This window comes from Lingula anatina, chromosome 6 (assembly GCF_051362555.1).
Source record: "Lingula anatina isolate TDL-2025a chromosome 6, LinAna3.0, whole genome shotgun sequence".
Taxonomy (NCBI): domain Eukaryota; kingdom Metazoa; phylum Brachiopoda; class Lingulata; order Lingulida; family Lingulidae; genus Lingula; species Lingula anatina.
Window position 1 is genome coordinate 6203829 of NC_141772.1, and position 21362 is coordinate 6225190.

Consider the following 21362-nt stretch of genomic DNA (forward strand, 5'->3'; position numbering starts at 1 on the left):
TGGCAACTACAGAGTAAGTATAGATAACATGCCATAATTTATTGTGCTGCGAGGGTTAGTTACTATAACCACAACCATTTAGTACAACAATGTAGCATCTTTCACAACTAAATTCCTAAGTTGAGGTGAAACCACTTTTTGTATATCAAATTCAACTGAGGTTGTTAATTCAATTTGAGTACAATGGAAAAAAACAGAAAAAAAATATACATATGGGCAGGAAAAATAACATGCAGAGAAATGACGTAACGCTCTAAATATTTATCCCCTTAAACATTTTCTTTCTACCTCTGGCAGAAAACAAGTGGAGTAATGGCGTTATACTCCAAACACGTTAACCCCGTAACAGTCTCTATGTATCTTGACATGTGTAGGCTAACAATTTGCTATACACAGGTAGCAAATCCATGACTAAACACGGAAATCAACAATAAATCCTTAATGATCTTATTACTAACTGGGCCCAACAAAAAAAGAAACCATTAGTCACAATTCGGAACTATTTTTTGAAACAACACCGCACTCACAGCTTCAATTCATACAGTAACATAGCTGGGCCAGGTAAGATAAACTCTGCACGCTCCCCCTTTGTTAGGGGCCACCAGGTGTGCTACTTTATATCCGCCACCTTCAGGAATGTGCACAGAAAGTGAGTGTCAAACAAAATATGGCAATATTTGGATTTTTTTCCAGAAGGTCTGTTTGTAAGGGCAAGTCAGTGTGTTGACGCAGGGGTATGACACCAATATGACACCATGCCAATCACCTCCAACGTGACCCCATACCAAGCACAGTCGAGTACACTACTAACACTCTACTGTGCCCCCCTTTTACACTGAATTTTTTGCATACTTCGACTCAGAATTCATGGTTAATTTATCAGGGTACAAGACGTAATTTTTTTTCATAAAATGCTCTCAGACCAATAATGCAATGTAAACTTCATGTTGGCAGCTATCTGAATTTAGCAATTTAACCCCAAGCCAACTTATTAGAATTTATGTGAAAGATATACTGGCGATTGGAAGTTGGTCTTTGTAATGAATCTGAATTTTTTGGCCTATTTTATTAACTTAATCTCTATCAAGTCTGGTATGGAAAGGTAGATGCTAAGTTACATAAAACATTGAAATTTGGAATATTATAGGGCATAGTTGAAATGAACTGTTCGTTGACAAGTGCTTTAAACTACACCACAATGTATTACATGTGCTTTTCTATTAGTGTGAAAGACTTCATATTTCTCATAAAAAACTCTTGAACAATATCACAATGTCTACTTTACTCTGCACACAACATACAGTATATAAAAAAATACAGAACACACAAGTTTCTCTGTTTTTGGATAAGGATGAAACTCTTGTGAGACAGCCCCAGTACATCTGCCTTACATCTTCCAGCTGTAGAAAAGAATACATTATGTATCCCGTAACAAATCTCACAACACATCCATCAAGCAGAACCGTGGGCCACCCACCACATGAGAAAGATACCAAAAAGATACCATTGTGCAACTCCTATCAAACAATCAACTTCTGTGTATTGCCATCTGGCATACTGAGAGCAGCAAAATTCATGCTGTTTTTTTTTTCATGGCTTGACCAGCAAGAACAGGTTCCATGATTCTGCCGTAGAACTCATCTTTTCATGAGTGAGAGCAATATGTAATTGAATCTAATATTGAATCTTATTACAAAAAGAAATACTTTGAATAGTGTCTGACATATTAAATAATTAGTATCAAAATATTTGAAATACACCCCTAGTGTATCACATTATTGCCTTATTCCAAGAACCAGCATTTCAGGCATAATTTATAATTGGTCATAAGATTATACAAGCTTTACATAGGATCTTTCAAATTTTTCACCTCATAAATTCACAAATGAGGTCCAAGCTTCCAAGAAGGCCACTTTCACCAAGGTGATTTATAACCAAGAAAGCTGACATCTGTTCTTTACAGAGGTCATCACTCCAAGAAAGGCACAGGTCACACTTTCCATGTCTGTCAGCTTTCAGTGGCTACTTATCCCATGATTTATTGCTCTCTGACTCTTTTTGATTTGTACTGGTGAAACAGACAAATCTTCTAAAATGAGGTACTCCATCTAATATGATTAATTGTTTTCAACTATTTTGCAATGACATAAATGACATAGAACCTTTAAATGATTCCACTCTGTCCACATAATTTAGAGTCAGCCTCAAGTGACATACTCAGAAACAAAGTTATTTTATTGCCCTTCAAAAGCTTTCTTCCACAAAATTTACAGTAAAAATCCTAAGCTATCTTATATGATTTATTGTGTTCAGCTTCAAGTGTCAGCTCATCCATGACCTCCCCCACTTCCAGGTTAATTACCACTGATGATGGATGTCATGACAAGGCACATTACAGGACAGTTCAGACAAGGATCACTGCAAACTGAAAATCTGAAATAACTTGGGTCTTTATCTTAACAGGATGTGTTCACACAAACCAGTAGTTGTGTCATCCTTCTGTTCCAAAATCACTAAACTTATAGTTTTATAAATGTCAGATGCAGTAGGAGTTACTATGTAATCTAGTCAACTGTTGGCGACAATTAGCCAGTTTCAGTCTAAGTTAGTGCTGGTGTAAATGCGCCCTGATACACCTGCATCCTTCTACTAAGGTTAAGTTTTATGAGGTCAGTCATGAACCATAAATTCTACATTAATCCACTTCCCACTTAGCACTTCTAAGTTGAACTTAACTGGATGGGTTGGATCATATAAGATCACCCTCGCATTTAAAAGAGCACTATGCCTTTTTTTTACCCAGCATACAGTTTTAGTCACATGAACATATTCTGGTTCTGGAAGTTTTGAACAGACTGAAACTCATGGTGCATAATTAAGTTAATCATATCTTATTTCAAGTATTATTATTTTTCACTGGACTATATATTTTAAAGCCTTCACCTGTATCATGACTGTAAATTGCTTCTTGTTTTTGGTGTGCATGTTTCTACTTATCATTGGAATAGTACTTGAGAAATGTTCATACAAGGGCATCAATTTGAATATACCAAACCTAAGTGAATATGATCATATGGGTTCTTTGACTATGATGAATGTTATTACAAACCAAATCTGGAGATAACATATTTTATAACCAATGTAATGTTAAGTAATAAGTTTGCCCATAAGTTAGCAAATGGTCACACTGGCAGGTATTCCATTTTTTTCAACACCGGCCCCAATATCAAAACAATTCCAGATAAATTGATTTTAAACTGTATAGTTGCTATATACTCCCCTTCACTGCTTTCAGTTAATTTCCTTTCAAAATCAAATCCATCATTCTTAGCTGGCATAGCCTGAATAAATACCTTCTGCTCAGGAATTCTCTCACACTCTAAATTTAGAAAATATCTTCAAAAGAACTGTATACTACGAGTTAAAGGCCTCTTTACAATTCTCTGATAGGAGACAGAATTTTCCTCAAAGGGGGAGATAAATTAGGCCTGTGACCTTAATTCATTCTGACCCATGCACCATCAAGTTACCTCAGGTGGTCTGCAATTAAGAGTCCACAAAAGGCATGTTCAGACCAACAATTTAAAATGGCTGGTAGTAAAAGGTCACTGGATGACCAGATGAATTAAGCATTGGGAGATACGTGCAGGCTGAACCCCCCCCCCCCCCCCCAAAAAAAAAAAAGTACATAGGTTGCAAAGCAACTGGTTTATTTAGATTCCTTATGCTGTACCTTTAAAAATAAAAAATAAATGATGAATTAAAAACCAGCAGAATAACAATTATTCAATAATACAAGAAAGAGTACAAAAATTGATCTGAAGAAGTAACTGTTAACCCAAGTACATATGTTCAGTTTAAAGTAACTGAAATATTTTTATAAGGCAGATTCTATTTCTTGAGAACACAACACACAAGGGTGACATAGCATTTTTTCAGTCACATATCTATTTTTTTACAGTACCATACAACTGAACTGACAGAAATACTAAATTCAATCATTTTTTTCTAAAACCAAAATTGAAGGATCTCAAGAATAAGGTAATTTTTAAAAGGATTAAGTTGAGAAAAGTTAATATCCATATGACCTGTCTGAACATCGCCTGACCAAATATGGATCGTTTTTTATTGGTTTCTTTTTTCTTTAGCTCAGTGGGGCACTTGTTACTGTCTGCTGCTTACATTAAGAATAGATGAACTAATGGCATCTCCCAGCTGCTACTGTTACAGTGGCTATCTCACTGACCATCAAGAAGAATCACTTCACAAATTAGCCCAAGAGCCCTCCAGGTGATTCTTTCCTGTTTTCTTCCTACTCCCGTGGTCATTTTCAATTAGCTGACCCATCACACAAGATCACTATCACTACCTCTCCTTATTAGCTGACAGAAATACTACAAGAAGGTTAAAACACCACGAGAGGTGTGGCAACAACTGGGTAGTCTGATGGCAAACTTTAAATATTTTTCTTTCCTTTAGTAAAGGTTACATTTCTCTTTTAATCACTAGATATAATACACATGTAATAAACTTCAAATTAACCCTCCTTTCCAACATCTTTCTGCTCCAATGAGCCATCAGCTCCATATCAAATAAATCTGTTTAACCTTATCATACATATCCTTGTACAGTATCTGTGAAGTAAAAAGACTGAGCAGAACCTTCTTGTGTTGAAGTCTGCTGTGCTGCCACGGTAACCATGCAGACTGATAAAATTTTTTTAAAAGTTCCCCTAGGGGGAGCCATGTTGGTAGGTTCTGTTGTTGTCTGGTATCTCCACCTGGAAATGTCTGGTATGTAGAGAGAGGGTTTGGACTGACAGACACACCAGACAGCACTGTGTGAAAACATGTGTACACCAGACTAGGTACATTAAACAAATCTGGCAGACGCCTCCACCCTCAAGATTTAGCCATGTTGTATGTCTATACTGTGTTTTATCACCCCCATCCCATGCCTCCCCAGATTTGGTGTTAATTTTTTCTGCTTTGTACAAGACACTTTGCAATCTATCTTTTTATTCAGCACTGCCTTGTACCCCCTTTGTACCGATATTTGAATCGGGGCGGGAGGGGGGGATTTAAGAATACCCTACACTCCACTGATGTGATAACCCAACCCTTCCTCCCCCACTACCCACCCACCCAAACATGAGAGACCATGTTCCTCTGCCTTGTCTGTGTGATAAGTAATTATTTTGCACCTGGCAATGTCTGGTATGTAGGCCTGAAGGTGCAGACGCCAGGACCTCCCCATCCTTCTTGTAACAAACATCTCTGAGTGCAGACTCTTTACTTACTAATTAACAACAACCAAAATATGCTGGCATGTAAGGTGGAGGGTTAGTGAAAGGTGATGCCTTTTTTTTATAAATGTTATATAATGAATTCTTCTATGAGTTGCCAGAATATGCTTATAGCTATTTAGCAGTGCGAGAGAGAGAGAGAGAAAGAGAGTTAAACTTAGCTCTGTATATCCAAGCCTATGTTCTAACTTATATTCCAAGGCACTAAATTTCTAAGCTTTTCTCTTTTTTTAATATTCATTGTTGATATATTCCCCAGGCTAACTTTAACTTAATTATAAAAGAGTGAATCAATGTACCTGTGGGGGATATCCTTGTTAACTCACAATGGAGTGATGACATTGAGATTTCAAAACACAATATTGCTTGACAAGAAGATAAACATTTAAAAAGAAGGTGAAAACCATTTTCTTTTTCAGTGTCATGCTCACTTGAAATAGGAGCAAAGATCACACCAAAAAAGAAAGAGAGAAATGGAAAGTTTCACTGTAACAATGGTAATGTAATATATTGCCGTTCACTGATGTCAGACATATAATGCATCATCATCTTCATCATAGTCATCATCAAGTCACGCAAACTACCAGACATTGTGAAGGACAGTGTATGCCTTTGGCTGTGTGGTTAAGTGCTGTGAACCATACTGCACCAGAATATAAAGCATCTTGAAGGTATAAACATGAGATGTAAATACAAGGAAATAATTTCAGAACCTGGTTCAAAACCCTTACGTCACGACTCACCAGGCTATCTAGAAGGATCTACCCGACTTCTACTAAAAGATAACTATGCATAAGAATGCTTGTTTCTGCTATACCACAAAATAACCAAAGGGCACCTTGAATTAAACCCTGACTCTCATAGTTCCAATGTTGACGCCTCCATATATTACAATTTTCTAGCTATCATCTTACAACCACTGAGTTTCAGGGTCCTAATGATGATGATGATGATGATGAAGATTCCTCTACCTAATAATCCTGCAGTGATTTATATAGGAAAGTTTCTCAATTCACTACTATAGATCCAGAATCTCAGGCCATTTGACGGAGACATTAACATTTAGAGTGCATTCCCAGAGATTTAGATTGATCTGGAGATTTAGATTTATATCGACCTAACTCCCTGGGGGTTCACGCTAAATTGCAGTCAGCCAAGCGCGCACCATAGTTAATTACCCCCTTACAGCTTTTAGTAGGCGGGGCATGAATTTAAGCCTGTTAAGCTCTCACCAATCTAGTGAGACTCCCCAGGGGGATAGATCGATCTAAATATCTATGAGAATGGGGTCTTAGTCTCCATTCTGATTCTGTTACTCAGGGTACCCAAAGATGACAGCACACAAGTACCTGCTGGTTGAAATATCGCCTTATTTGTGACTATATCATTTTCTGTCTCTCTCACACACACCTTACCTGAAGCCCAGTGGGACACAAACGCAAATTGTCAGATTAAAGAAATCCAGATTCCATATATACATTAACCCTGCTGGTTGACATATCGTACCATTTTACAATACATTGTTTCCACCTCACACCTACCAGTTTTGTGTCAGGTATAGTGGATTTGAACACATAAAATTTTTCCCTTTTGTAGGTTGGAAATTCCATTTTTCTGCCTGCTTTACCTTTCTGACCTCATGCAATAAAACATGTCATATTTAACTTATGGTTTAATTCTAAAAATACCAAAGGTTAGATATAACATATTCAAGTAGATTATTACCCAATCGGATTTAAACCCTTAGAAGTATCCAGGTTTTGCACTATATGCCATTTATGGCAGACAAGACCATGTTTTAATGTTCTACTTGAGCCTTTCCTCACCTTGTTCAACCCATTTATTTAAGACTTAAATAATTTGGTTTTAAAAAAATCTACATACCAAAAAGTCAGCTTTAGGCCTATATTTATGGTTAACCAATTTAAGCCCTCAATTTATGCCTTATTTCATCTGGTTTATGCCCTTTATTTATGTACAACCTGATCTGGTTAAAATTTCATACTCAAGCTAGAGTTCAATCCCTAAATTTATACCACAAGTACCTAACCTGGGTTTAAATATGAACACACTCTTACCTGATCTTGTGTTAGATCCTCTTTTTATGATCTAGTTGGTCTGATTTAAGCTCTCAATCTAAACATCACTTCATCTATTTAAAACGTAGATATATATGCCTTAATTTATCTTATTTTAAAGAATAATAAACTCTTACCTAATCTGGTTTAAATCCTCTATTTATGCCCTAGTTGGTCTGTTTTAAGCCCAAAACTCTCAACCTATCTTACCTGATCTGGTTTAAGGCCTGGTGGGACCCAGGTATACTCCTCCAGAGCACAGCCACTGTCATCATCAGACGCAGAGTTCCGCTGGAAGTCCTGGATCAGCTTGCTGAGATTTTTCTCTTGGTCCGAGGTGACAATTTCATGTGATTCTCTTGGACATTTGCAATTTCTGCAAATTTTTCTGAAAAAAAATTAATACATTTTAGTGCCTTATAAATGAAAAATTGAATTGTTACACACAATTTTTCAAAGGACTCTTCAAAAAAAAAAACTTTTTCTGAATGAACAATTTGTTGAAGCATTTTGCACAACACCAAAAGTAAAAAAAAGAATAATTTAATGCTGAAATTTACAGACTCCATAAAACTAAAACATTAATCATAAATAACAAACATAATCAACTGTGCACAATACCACTTTTCCTCACTATTAACTACTGCCCTCTTTATTTCACTTAATCTTCCCCTAAATCCATAAGTGCCATAATGAATTGTGACACCTATCACTCACAAAATCCAGCAATCATTCACTCATCTATAATTAATTAATCAATTAATACATATTCAATCTGCTACTACTACTACTGAAGGTAATCAATAACTATATATGCACTGGTATTACTTGTAATCAATAGTTTGCCAATTATTTTATTATTTCAGCTGATGATGGATCTAGGCAATAGCGGATAATAACTATAGGGATTAAGCAGAAAGTCGATGTGGCATTCTTTAGTGCAATTTTAAAAGAGGACCTAATGCCTCACTTTCTGGACAATCACTAGAAGTTTGAACAAGCTCAATAACATTTAGAGATGCCCACCTTCTACTGATGAAGTGAAAAACAGGTATTTTGCCTGAAGTCAAATGCTAAATTTTAGACAGAAAAGAGCGAACTTTCATTTCTCTCTACCCCCCCCCCCTTTACACACCCCTCAAACAAAAAACCTGACACAGTATCCACATTTTTTCTTTCTTTCTGGTCAAAATCTAAGCTTCAATGAATTTCCATTCTTTAACATGGACAAAATAGAGTAATGTCTTTGTATTCAGCATATTCATACAGTAGCAACAGCAACTGATGAGGGATGAGGTTGTCAACCTGGTCAGCCGCAGGACTTTGTCATTGGTCAGCAGGACAGGTTTAACTGATGACCAACAGGTGACCAGGTCGGGAACCTACCACTGCATGGTCAAGCAAGGTAATCTATGTCATAATTCATGCTACTCTGACCTCATGCCATACTACAGTTAGTGAAGGAAGAACTACCCTCAAGTGCTTTTTAATGATCCCTTTTCTGACACTATCAAATGCAGTATATGTAACTTTATTTTAAATTGTCATTTTGACTATTATTTAAGTTTTACCACACAGAAATGAATATCAATTTATCACATACTTTTCTTAAATTATTTGCTTTCTTCTTCCCTTATTTTCTTATTTTTATAAGTCTACAAAATATATTATACAAATATGTTACAAAATTTTAATAAAAAGGGGGTTGGGAGAAACAAGTGACCAACAGGTCCACAGCATCAACTTCCATCTTGTTGGTCAGTGCCAAGTTGTCCAGACAACTTCTTTGACCAGTGGATCGCCTCCTTGCTTCTATTACTCCTTATCAAAACATACTTTTGTGGCAACAAATTCACTGGAAATAAGATACAAAGGCCAAGGCAGGGCTACTTTGATTTCAAATGTTGACACAAACTTCTAAGTTTACTCGATGATCAATAACTATCCAGCTTACAATAGCAGAGGCCATGCGCCGGTTATGTGGGGTTATGTCACTGCGAAACTTGCCCGATGGCAGACGCCAAAAAAAGTGGTCTTCGTGTTGGGTAATACCATGCAGAAAACCCAACTGATGGTAATCTGCAACTTATGACCCAGAGAGAAACATGGTTCTTATCAAAATGTTGAAATTGAAGAATACTGGCTCCCATAGTCTTTTCTTTTACTCCTAAGTCTGGCTCTTTCCTTGTTGCCTACTCTGTGTGTGGACTTTCAGGAACAACTGCTTTGTCCATTGACAGGAGTGCAAACTTTGAGAGCTCAAACTTCATTTGCTAGAGCAGAGTTGAAGTCGAACTCGAGCAACCATGAAAACCCTCCCCCATATCCATGACAACACTTACACTGGCATTTAAAAAAAATCTCCCTATAAAAATTATTTAAGCTGGCAAAAGAAATTCTTTAAAAAAAAAAGCTACACTTTTGCTAATTCATCACTAAATTGGTGAAACGCAATTAGTTAGCAGCCTCAGAACTGGTAATACCAATTGTTTATGCTGTCTTACTTGCAAATCACATCCACTCATAATGATATTAAGATTCTTACACTTCCATCATTAACTGTCTTCAAGGATTTCTCTTGCAATTTTTTTCTACTTATCATCATTCGTACAATGAAACTCTAAGGACAATGTTTGACAAGTTTAATTAATGTTTGGGAATTTGCTACTGCTACTGGGTACAAGGTTGAATACAGTTTGAAGTGTGGAAAGTAGGCAAGAATTGAATCAGCAATGTAAATTGACACAGCACCAAAAACAGCTGGCTAAAATTAAAACAAATTTACTATTCTGCTTCAAAGGAGCAAAGTACATCCCAAGGCTTAATGAGACAATTAAGAGAAAGTCAATTTCTGTGTTAATTGCTTTTAAGGTAAACATCCATCACAGATAATGTAAAAACTGAAGGTAAAAACTCCTACAGGGAAAACCATTTTAATATACTACTTCACATTTAAAACTCAAAAGGCAACACCCTTACAACTCATCTTCATTACATTAAGCAATAAGTCTAATGCTACTGGATTAAATAAGCAAAGCCTAGACACAAACACATTTTTGACCATTTCAGGGCACTTTTCATTTAGCAAAACAGATGATTTTATGTCTGATTTGACTAAATACAAATACAATTGGCCTGAAGGGTAGGAGGTGTCCACCAAGTACGCACCTGACAGGGAATTAAGCTGTGATCAGCCATGGTTGACATGCCATGGCTGTCGACACTGAAGTTGTCTGGCAACCCGATGATTGCCTGTCACTTGAGACAGAGTTACGAACATGCCACAATAGAGATCTGAATGATGTGACACTGCTGTTCATCTGATATACTGAGAACTTATGGTGTAGACTGCAATTTATATTAAAATTCGTGAAGAATTTTCAAGTCAGTATTGCTCTATTTAACCTTTTTTATCAGTTATAAGCTTTCTGTTCCATTTTGTTCTGTTTTCTGTGCAAAAGTAACAGAAAATACCGAGACTAGAAACAAATGTCTAACAGAATTTCTCAAAAGCAATACATCTTTTTGTCAAAATAAAGCAGGTAAAAGAATCACTACATTGCATAGAGAACTACATGTCACGGCAATTACCACACCAGACAAAAATGGACAAGGTTTTATTGAAGGTTTCCCATCACAATGAGCCAGATGGGCCTCCGAGGCGAATGTCTACAAGTTGGGTTATTCTTAAAGTACCCCACAAACAAGGGACAGTTTTCATTTGTTACGCGGTGTTTACCATGATCCTGGCATGTAGGAAATGTTGGGCAGTAAGACGGGGAACAAACATTGTACAACATCTCTGGAGGCCAAACAAATAGCAGGATTTGTGCCTAAACCATTCTTCTTCCATCGTCAACAACAGTCTTATTGAAGATTTATACTACACCTTGTCTGGGGCCCTATTAACTCATTTGAAAATGCCAAACTGAATACCTGTCACAGTTTTGTAAAATTCCATTTTTGGGAGCCCCTTTGGAGATGTTGTAGTTTCTCTTTGGCTCTGAGGACTGGATTAAATGTAAATTGTCATTTCCAGTTAAGCTACCTGTAAGTTAGAGCCTCTTACCTGACACACTCCTCTTCACACATGACAGAAGACTGGAGAACCCAGAGCCTTTAATAGGTGATGAAGAAAAAAAATGCACAAAAGGATTTGATCCAAACCATATCATTTTATAGCTTAAATGACTACAGGAGAGTTGACAAGTGGAATAATACCTGACAATATTTCTGCTTTGGCAAATTGCCCAAATTTTTGTGCCCTCTCTATTTGAAAGAACTAGAGAGGGTTGCTTATAATTCTACACTCATACCTGGGTGCAAAATTCTATTCTCTCCGCTGACCTATTTGTGCTTGTTCAACTCGAAACCTTATTTTTTTGCTTTTCAGATCTACCTGAACTCTGGCTATTTGATGCTCTGTTTGCTACCAATTATTTGTAATATAATAATCATCTGGATATTACTGAAACTACAGCATGTGATATCACTGGCATCAGAAATGTGAACCAAATACAAAATAAATCAAAGGACTGCAATCTTTCAATTAAATACCTTTCCTGTGTGTTGGTAGACTCAGTTCAAAAGAACATTAAACTCTGCATACAGGTCACATTACTGAATCAGAATTGTAAAGCAGATTAAAATTCTAAGATGAAAGAATCTGCCAGGGTTGAGCGAAACAAATTTATTCCAGTTACTTTTGGATGGTTGATTTATTGTTAGCAACAAGTTCTTTGGTGGTTGGATTTTAATTTTGGTTACTTTTCCAGGGCAGGAAATACTGCAAGACAAAATAAAAAGAAAACTGATAAAAGTCTTTTGGAAGTTTCTTCGATAAAATCTCTCCTGAACGTCTGCTGACCGCAAGATCCCATCAAGCCCTGTATCCAGGTTTTTCATGGCCATAGGGAAGAGGCCTGAACTCTAACTAAAGGACACAAGAAATTCTTGCACAGTTTTAAAACAGTGGTCTTTTATTAAAACCACAGCAAGACACAGAAATAAGAAATATTTCCTATTAAAATGAAAATGTACTGAATGACTCTGAAGTTGGTATTTCACACAGCATGTTACTGTATGTTGCTTTTTTTACCCAATCGACAGACTTTATCTCATATTTAGCCATAAAAAAAGAATGCAAATCATCAACTTCTCCCGACCTTAGTTTTACAGATGTTTGAAATGTTAATTTATGCCAATTTTAATAACCTTTAATTGGTTATATTATTTAAAGCAGGTATACGTAACAAAGCATTCTCTCATCCCAAAATTCTGAATCTGAAAAGCGAGAGCATGAAAATATCAAATGCTAACATTAACATGCCCTCACGAAACTTCATTATACAATGTGTGCAAACAGAATTTGAATTTCAAGTCAACAGCAGGCACGGACCCCCCAGGGCAGCATGCTTTACTTGATATGTGAAGTCTGCACAATGTATCAGAAGACGTGTGTGCACATACTTGCAAAAAGAATGGTGATGTATGAGTAACAGGTCATCATTGGTTTTAAAAGATTGTAGTCTAAACTGTATGGCTTGGCTCTTTTTTTTTTTAATTTTTCGTGTCATAATTTCAGTGAATGTCTCAAAATAAAATACTAGTAAGCTATTTCTTTGATTAATGAAGATAACAGAAACAATCATTCTGCATTTGTGATTTCCTTATTTCATCTGTATATAATCATGTACAATGTAAGGCCCAAGTCTTGAACTCAACTGAAAGCCAAAGAACACAGATTAGAAGAATTTCCTGCATCTCCATGATATGTAATCAAGGAATAAGGTGGTTGACACTAACTGTGGGACAACAGGGACAACGAGCTTCCCAACCTGGCAACAGAAATTTACATGCATTCAAACCACCAACTGACTAATGTAGGCCCATGATTTTAGCTAAAACAGGGCTGGATATAGTTTCAACTTAGTAGCAATGCATTTGAATGCCATTTCAATTTAGTCATGCATTTCAGATCTAAATTATGAATGAACTAAACCGAACAGCATTACAATTAAAGAAAGGAGCTGCTAACAACATAATCATTCCAATTTTAGTCCATTACAAATATCCCCTTCCCTTCAGAATCAAATATATCTCAACCCAATAAATAGTATGTCCGGTAATTAGTTGACAAGCACCTGCTTCATGGGATAAACAGAAAGCATTAAGTAGCCTAGCAATAATCTTGTTGTCAATAAAACATCAACATAGCTGAAGACAATAATAATTCCTCTGTTGCCCCTGACTTGACTGGGATTAAGCTGGTGTAAATATGTATGACTTTATACTTTGTGAGGAGGCTTGCCTGAGGGTGCGTTCAGAACTGTTCACCTACAAAATGTCCTGTACTCGATTGAGTTTAAGGTGGAATTAATGCATACAGTATTTAGTAAGAGACCTGTCCGTAGGCACATTTAGAACTGTTCAAAAATAAACTAGAAACCTAACTGGTTTTACCAAACTCCATAGATTGCTTGATAAATATGCAGGATTTATATTTTTTGTGTGGCAAAGGTCCTTAAGTAGTAAACTGCCCAAACCTGGACACGAGGCGCATTGACATTGAAGTCAGGTTGACACTTCTGTTTTCCTGCTCAACACCATGCATATTAATGACCACAAAATATGACTAAATTTGAAACACAGAGGAAATGGATTTGGTGCCTAGAAGGGTCAACTAATCTTCACTGTAAATGCACCTTATAAGACCAAATCTGTATTGTGTCTGGCCAGTCTTGAATGCACCCACGGGCTTGGTCTGGTATTACAGGTGGGGTCTCCACTATTACTGATAGGGGGACAAAGGGGGGATTAAAGCATACTGTACACCATTTTGGAGAGAAGATAGGGACTGTGGGAGAGGGAGAGTGATAAAACATCAGCCAAAAACATTGAGCAAAACTGTTGGGCAGAACATTATAAAGCAGAATAGTGATCAAGATAATGTCTGTGCATAGTCTGAATCCAAACAGCACAAGGATCTTTCGTAAGATAGCTATAGATAGTCCCTGATTATTCAGAACAGTATAGCAAAGATGTATGACATTCGGCATTTCCAAAGAAACACCTGTAAAGACCTCTTTAATTAATGTCTGCCTTTCCCCTTCTCCCAATCCACACCTTAGTCCAATACTTCCATGCACCAGTGCTATATTTTATATAATTTTTTTTTTCAAAAAGTTTCCCCCCATGATTTAATTCCCTACTACTACAACTAAGACATGCACTACAGTGGCTGCCATTACCAGCATGACAACAGGTGCGAATGCCATGCAAGCACCTGTCACACACTGAGTGATACAATGGCTACCTGACACTACTTCCCTGCCTTCCATTATGGTCACTCTGCCTTCACCTGCCAACTCCAGGCGACTGTCATCTTTGGTTTCATAAGATCTTTGACTTTATATGATAGCATGTTTTCTTTAATATACCCCATGAACAGATACAGGTATGGCTCTTGTTATGCTCACCTAGGGCCTCACCTGACTATTATCTATATTAACTGAATTAATCCATGTCGTACATGTACCTTAATAATGATAAATATAAGCCCATTCTTTTTTTTTCTTTTTGTAAAAACTGATACAGTTTAGAATATCATTAGATGGGTTATAAGTCAATAGAGACTGAACTATGACTTCAAAATATGCTCCTCTAACTGTTACTCAAATGACACCAATCCAAGAGTCAATTTTAGACCACAATGTTTGTCTTCCGTATCTTTAAACATGTAATGTACACATGGTGAAAACCGAGGTGCAAGCTGGCAATAAAACAGCTATCCTAACAAAACCCACCGATTAGTGCATTCTCTTAGTGAAATAAAAATGACCAATTTTTTTTTCAGCTGAGGCCCAAATAACCCCTGGTTCAAAATCTATAGAAAACCCTGATCATGGCAGGTTCAAATTTCACCAGTAATTAACATCATTCTTCAAAATTTGTTAATATCCCACATTTTAGACCACATTCAAATGTCTTCCCATGGGTCAACAGTTTTCTTTTATCTCACAGTAACCATCATGGTCAGCATGAATGAAAATATGGGATGAGCTAATTTCACCTGCAATTTATTCCATTCTTCTCCTGAGTGTTAATGTCCCATCCTTATTTGAGCCCGCATGGCAGACACATTTCTCCTAATTAAATAGACGTGTTACATCTGGGGACAAGTACACAAAACAAACCACAATGAGGTGAAAGTGGATGGAAGAAGCCACTGCACCTCTTTTCCTGTCAACTTAGGCAGCATTTAAATGGCATTTGTAATTCTGTGTTACTGAATTCATTAATGGTTACTCACAGATCAAAAGTTAAGTACATTTTCAAATTGGGATAATGTTTCATTGAACCTGTAAAGAATTAAAATGTAAAAATGTAAAATATTCAAGAATCACTATATTTAATACATTAAGACAGCCCATGACTTGGGGGGGATATATTTAAGGGTTTAGGGTGGGTGAAGTAAGAGGGTATATTCAAACATTTATTTTTTTATCTGATTACTGGGGTATCTATGTTAATTGCATTATAATATAAAACAGTGCATCAATCTTGGAGTGACTCAAACCCCATAAGAGGAAAGAAAGTAGCACGATAAATGGCAATAAGACGCACTACCTGACTGTAAGCACAACATATACGGCCCTTTATTGCAATAAAAAACCCTTCTTATTGATCAAAAATAACCTTTTATTATATTAAACATGCTTCCATTGTGTGCACAGTTCGCCCATTTCCACCTAGATACAGCGCTATCGGCAAACTTTCCAATCTATAACCACAGCGTAATACGTTGAATACAATGGCGTCAATCAAGCAAATAAAACAGTAAAAAGGAATCAGGAAACTGCCTAACCATGCTGTCATTCTGTACGTAACAATAAGCAGACCACATCTCCGCCCTTGTAACACTTCTAGTACAACCTCTTTTTGTCACCTTAACGCGCTGACAATGAACGTGTTACTGCGATGTAGATAATACACCTGGTTTACTCCCCCCTTGCTGTGCACTCGTTAAACATTTAAAGCACATGTCTTAAGGTGCATTTCTACTACTAGTAGATCTATATGTAAGCCTTAACTAAGTTTATAGCTACATAACCTGACTGTGTGCCTTGCACGATCATGTTTTTCAGCTCTTTATCAATACGTCAGCCTCATTCTCGTCAGTTAAAATGTTTCAACTTATATCAGTATTTTCATCCTCAAAAGAGTTACAGCTCTATAAGAACATGCATACCTTTTTTTTCAAAACTAAAACTTCACATAACCCTGTTCTGAACACAATATCAAACACAATGCTCATAAATTTCATTTACATCCTTTTTTTGTTTTGTTTTGTTCACCCAAAAATCTGGCCTTTGCCCAAGTCCCAATAGCCATAGCATGCCTGTCAGTGCTGGGTCCTAGATCTAGCTGCATGAACAGACTCCGTTCTGTCTAACCCTGCACGCAATGTAAAGAAACACCACGAACTCCCCCCTAGGCACACCAGCTACACGACAGGCTAAAGTACGAAATGAAAGACTTTCTAACAGAGTTGTCAACTGGTAGTTATCAGGTTGTCAATTACAAGTATTCTGTTCCACCTGCTTGCTGACCGCAGAATGACGGAGTAGTGGGGGACAATACACTCCATATACATGGGCAATCTATGGATTCTTATATTGGACACTTTTTATATACACAAGGAGACCCGATTCTTGTGTCAACTAAACAGATGTAAAACTTTAGCCAAATCCATATCCCTGGTTAGAACAAATTGATAAATTACCCATTTTAAAACCAGTATTTTCAATTTTTTGTTACCCAAAAAGTGAATTATTGTCAGCATTTTGTGAAAAAATATATGGCAATCTGAGCCTTGATATGTTTGCATGTAAAATTGGACCCAGCATGGGGTCCTGCAGATACATTTGTTTCTCATATGGTTCAGTGGTGTTAGAACCAGAGCTTATTTCAGAAGAGAAAATCACACTGGTGTGGTGGTTTTGGTACTACATTTTGAGTTAACAGAGGTCAAACAAAGTACTATTGTTAATGCAAATGAGAAAGCAGCCTTATCTTCTGTCAAATTCTATCTTTTTAAGTTCTAATTATGATTCTATATGACCTCCTTTCAAGAGAGCCAATGTCCTTTAATAAAGTTCCAAAAACATGCTTATAATTGAACTTATTCTGTTTATGTTTATCTGTAATTATTCCAAAGCACAAAAAAATTGGGGACCATCTTTTATACATATATCAGATCAGTCCCCTTATCAGTCTCAGTGAAAAGTTGTTCCCAGGTAAAGAATCAGTAAATATTCAACCATTCTCCGTCTGTCACATATACAGATATGTCTCCTTGTTAGACATGACCACAGATTATGAGATTAGACCAGATTAACCTGGCAAAGACTTGATGGCAGGTCAAGTGGTGGTTTATATTAATATTGTCTCTACTTTTCATATAAACTGACATCTTAATTTGACACAAAAAAATAAAAAATTACTAGATATCAATATACTTGTATTACCAGATCCTAAGAATTACAGCTTTGTATAAGTAACTGGCTCGCGCTGCCAGTAATTACGCCGCGGGACATTCAGGGCACAGACCGTGATCATAAGATACCGCGAAAAGAAAATAAATTTTTAGAAAATAGACTTTCCATGTGAACGAAGCCCTAGACACAAACAAGGCCAGGTATGAATCCCAGCTATTGGTAGTAAGAGGCTCCTCTGAGTAAACAGTGATGAACCTCAAATGGGATCAGTGATGATCTTATAACAGGATCTAAGCTAATCTGTTTTATTCACCAACTGATACAGGATTTAATCTCCACAACACATGGTGAAACACACCTTTACTTTAAACCTCAGTGAGTCTTTAGGCATGTTTCCAGTGGAGATGAGTTGACCTGACTCAGTTTGAACCATTCTAGAAGGCAGTGTTATGATAAGTTCACCACAGAGCAAATCTTATCCCCTTTCTACCCCGCCCACTGTTAGTAACATAGTAGTGAGCCTAACACCATAAGACCAGCTTGTAATGAGCTAATCATAATCTGATGAGGTTGGTGGCAATGAGTAGGGCCAAACCCAACTTAAAAGGACACACACCTCTATTTCTGCTTTAGGTTGGTATTAACACCTCAGTTCAGACAAAAAGTGGGTGACAGGAGACCCATATTCCCTCTGGCACTTCTACCTTCTAAGTGCATTCCAATTTCAAAATAGCTCAGATTAAAATTCGCCTGGCTTTGGCTTTATACTTTTCACTTTTACACCTTGCTGTTCTGATATATTCACTGTTCACATTAGTCAAACAACTCTGACATTTAAACCTTCCTTTAGCTGCTTTGGGGTAAATGGGTGATGCATATTTATAAATCAGTCTCAGGCAAAACAGTACTATTTCCTTCTTATCTTTGAGACAAAATGGACAAGACATGCATTTTCACTCACTCTCTTAGGGATGTTGATAGACTTCTAATTACAGATCTCAGTTTGACTTCCGTTTTTCACCCAGCCTCTTAAAGATGTTGACAGATTTCTAATTATGTGGATTGGTTTTATTTTACACATGGAAACTATTTTGTGCACCACCTCCAAACTATTTTTAATTTAAAACTTAAGTTGAGATAATTTTATCACCCCCCCCCCCCCAAAAAAAAAGGGAAAAAAGTTACTTTTTGAAAAAGAGCTCATCATTTCATTCCCTACATTGCAGTCACCCCCCCCCCCCCCCCCAATCTAATGGTTACCCTTTACCTGGGAGACATACAAGTACCATCAATTTGTACAGTTTATAAAGTCTGATGACAACATGTTATATTACCCAATGCCCTTATCAGTTGGACCTAAGGGGAAGAAGGCACCATTCCTATGCTTCAAGCAATGCTCACCATGCAGTTTCTTGAGGCCTAACAGTAACTCAATAACACCTGCCCTAAGGTAGTACACGTACTACCTGAGGACATTCCAAACAGTTTCCTTAATTCCCACCTTTAAGGTTCTTTGAACCTCTCAAAGGGTGCATATCAAAACCACTTCACATAACATCCCATCTATCTAGACACACGTTAGATAACTCAAACCCATCTGCTGTGATTTGTTCAAATAATGATTTATATGGTTTACATTTGACATTTAAGTGAAAAGCGGATGGAAAAATACATTGATGTACAATATATTGTCTTATGATGGGGATCTGATGTTAACTAACACCTTATTGATGGAAGTTTAAAAATCCAAGACCAAAAGCCTCTAAGGTTATACTTTGGAAGTTATAAAAGAAAAACAGAATGATAGCTTATAGTCTAGTATTCATATAATCAACTGTAATTCCCACACCACATAAGAATTATGCACACAACATTATATCAATATCGGTTTATATTGAATAATATCTTACCTTCCGTGACCAAGCATCTCTCTCTGGGCTTATCAAGGAACGACTACAAGTTTCATATCCTCTACCAGCCCAGCCTTCATCTGGGGTAAAATGGAGGGGCAGTGATTCTGCACTAGTATTACCATTTGGTAGTAATTACACATAATAATACCCACCCGTGATCAGTGAAAGGGAATTTTAATTGGTCTCTTTTCACCTAGACGTCTGTGATCTCGGAGCTACTATGCCAGGTGATGATGAAGGGATACAAAAATGATATTGGGATAATTGCTATCTAGCACCATCTCTCTGTGTGTAATGATAACCAGTATCAAGAGATAAGAGCTATACTATGGGGACGGGTTATTAGATTCCAAGGGCACATTCCTGTACCTCGATTTAAGTGTTAGGACACAGATAATGTACTCTACATATAGCAAGGACAGATGTCAGGTAGGGTTTGGGTTTAGGGTTGGGTTTCAACTGTTCTGAATTTTTGGAAGAAAATTATCCCCTCCCCAATTATCAGCCATCAAAAAGTGATCCCCAAGTTCTAGTTTATAAGTGTTTGGATAAAAAATTGATTCCAATTTTAATAGTATTTGACAGTGTATGTTATGGTGTCTCTCAAAAAAGGAGAGAGAATGAGATGTTACAAACAGTACAAATTCTGTGTTCTTAATTTACAAGAGAAGACATCTCTGTGTTGTTTTCAATGTTCAACATTTTCATTGATTAACATCTGGACTTGACTTGGGTTCATATGAAAACTGTGACACAGCCCCTTCACATAGTGACATCTTAGAGCTGCATCTGCTTGAAGCGAAGATCAAAAAGTTATCTATGTAAGGCGGAGATTTGTCTTTCTACCTAATCCTCTATGTCCTGGTAGAGTCTCGTTCATAATAGAAATAATCCTTCGATCTGTTGACATATTTATCTGTGGACACTGAGGGAGGTTTTATTCAAGTCTGACCATGCTGTGGGACAACTAGTAACCAGGATCTCTTAAACCATGACATTTGCCATTTTGTACATTCCTCTGTGATTCTTCTATCTTACAGGATAAAATATAATATTAATTGCAACAAACGTACAATTTCTTTTATTAATCTCCCAGCTGTTAATGGATGTGACCCCAAATCACAGTTTAGCCCATTTCTATTTAAAAGATAATGTGATCATTATACAGCTTAGCTTTAGCATGAAATGCCATATGGCCAATCATGCAAATTATAAAACTAAAATATAATATCAAAATGGATAACTTAAAATATGTGCAGTTGTTTGTCTCAAATATGTATAATTACCTATGGCCTGTGGTAGGTCTGGTAGATTTAAAAAATCAAACTGAAAACTAGTTTTTTTCAGTGACAGAAAAATATCACCAAGTTTTAGCACCCTGACAGTGATGCATCAAGTTAAGGACCTGCCGTGTAAAAGACACTTAACTCAGTCACATATACACATGCTGGCGTTGAAGAGTTCAAGACACATCCGCTTATTGTCGCTCCCAAACTTGTGGAGAATATTGTCAACAAATACCACAACCGCAAATCAATTGTTAAAATACAGTCCAAATAATTTCTTA

The 21362-nt window shown here is 36.8% G+C and overlaps 1 protein-coding gene across 4 annotated transcripts in view; it reads right to left on the reverse strand.

The window, feature by feature from the left end:
• LOC106169718 (prickle-like protein 2) overlaps positions 1-21362 on the reverse strand; it is a 31528-nt gene that overhangs the window by 7259 nt on the left and 2907 nt on the right. For 2 of the 4 annotated variants that reach the window (XM_013549310.2, XM_013549309.2), the window contains exon 3: positions 7594-7771. In XM_013549310.2, coding sequence (XP_013404764.2) covers positions 7594-7771 — 178 coding nt within the window. Of the gene's footprint in view, positions 1-7593; positions 7772-19792; positions 19964-21081; positions 21218-21362 lie in introns of those variants that run through there. The other 2 variants (XM_087015891.1, XM_013549311.2) reach the window with 2 other exon arrangements.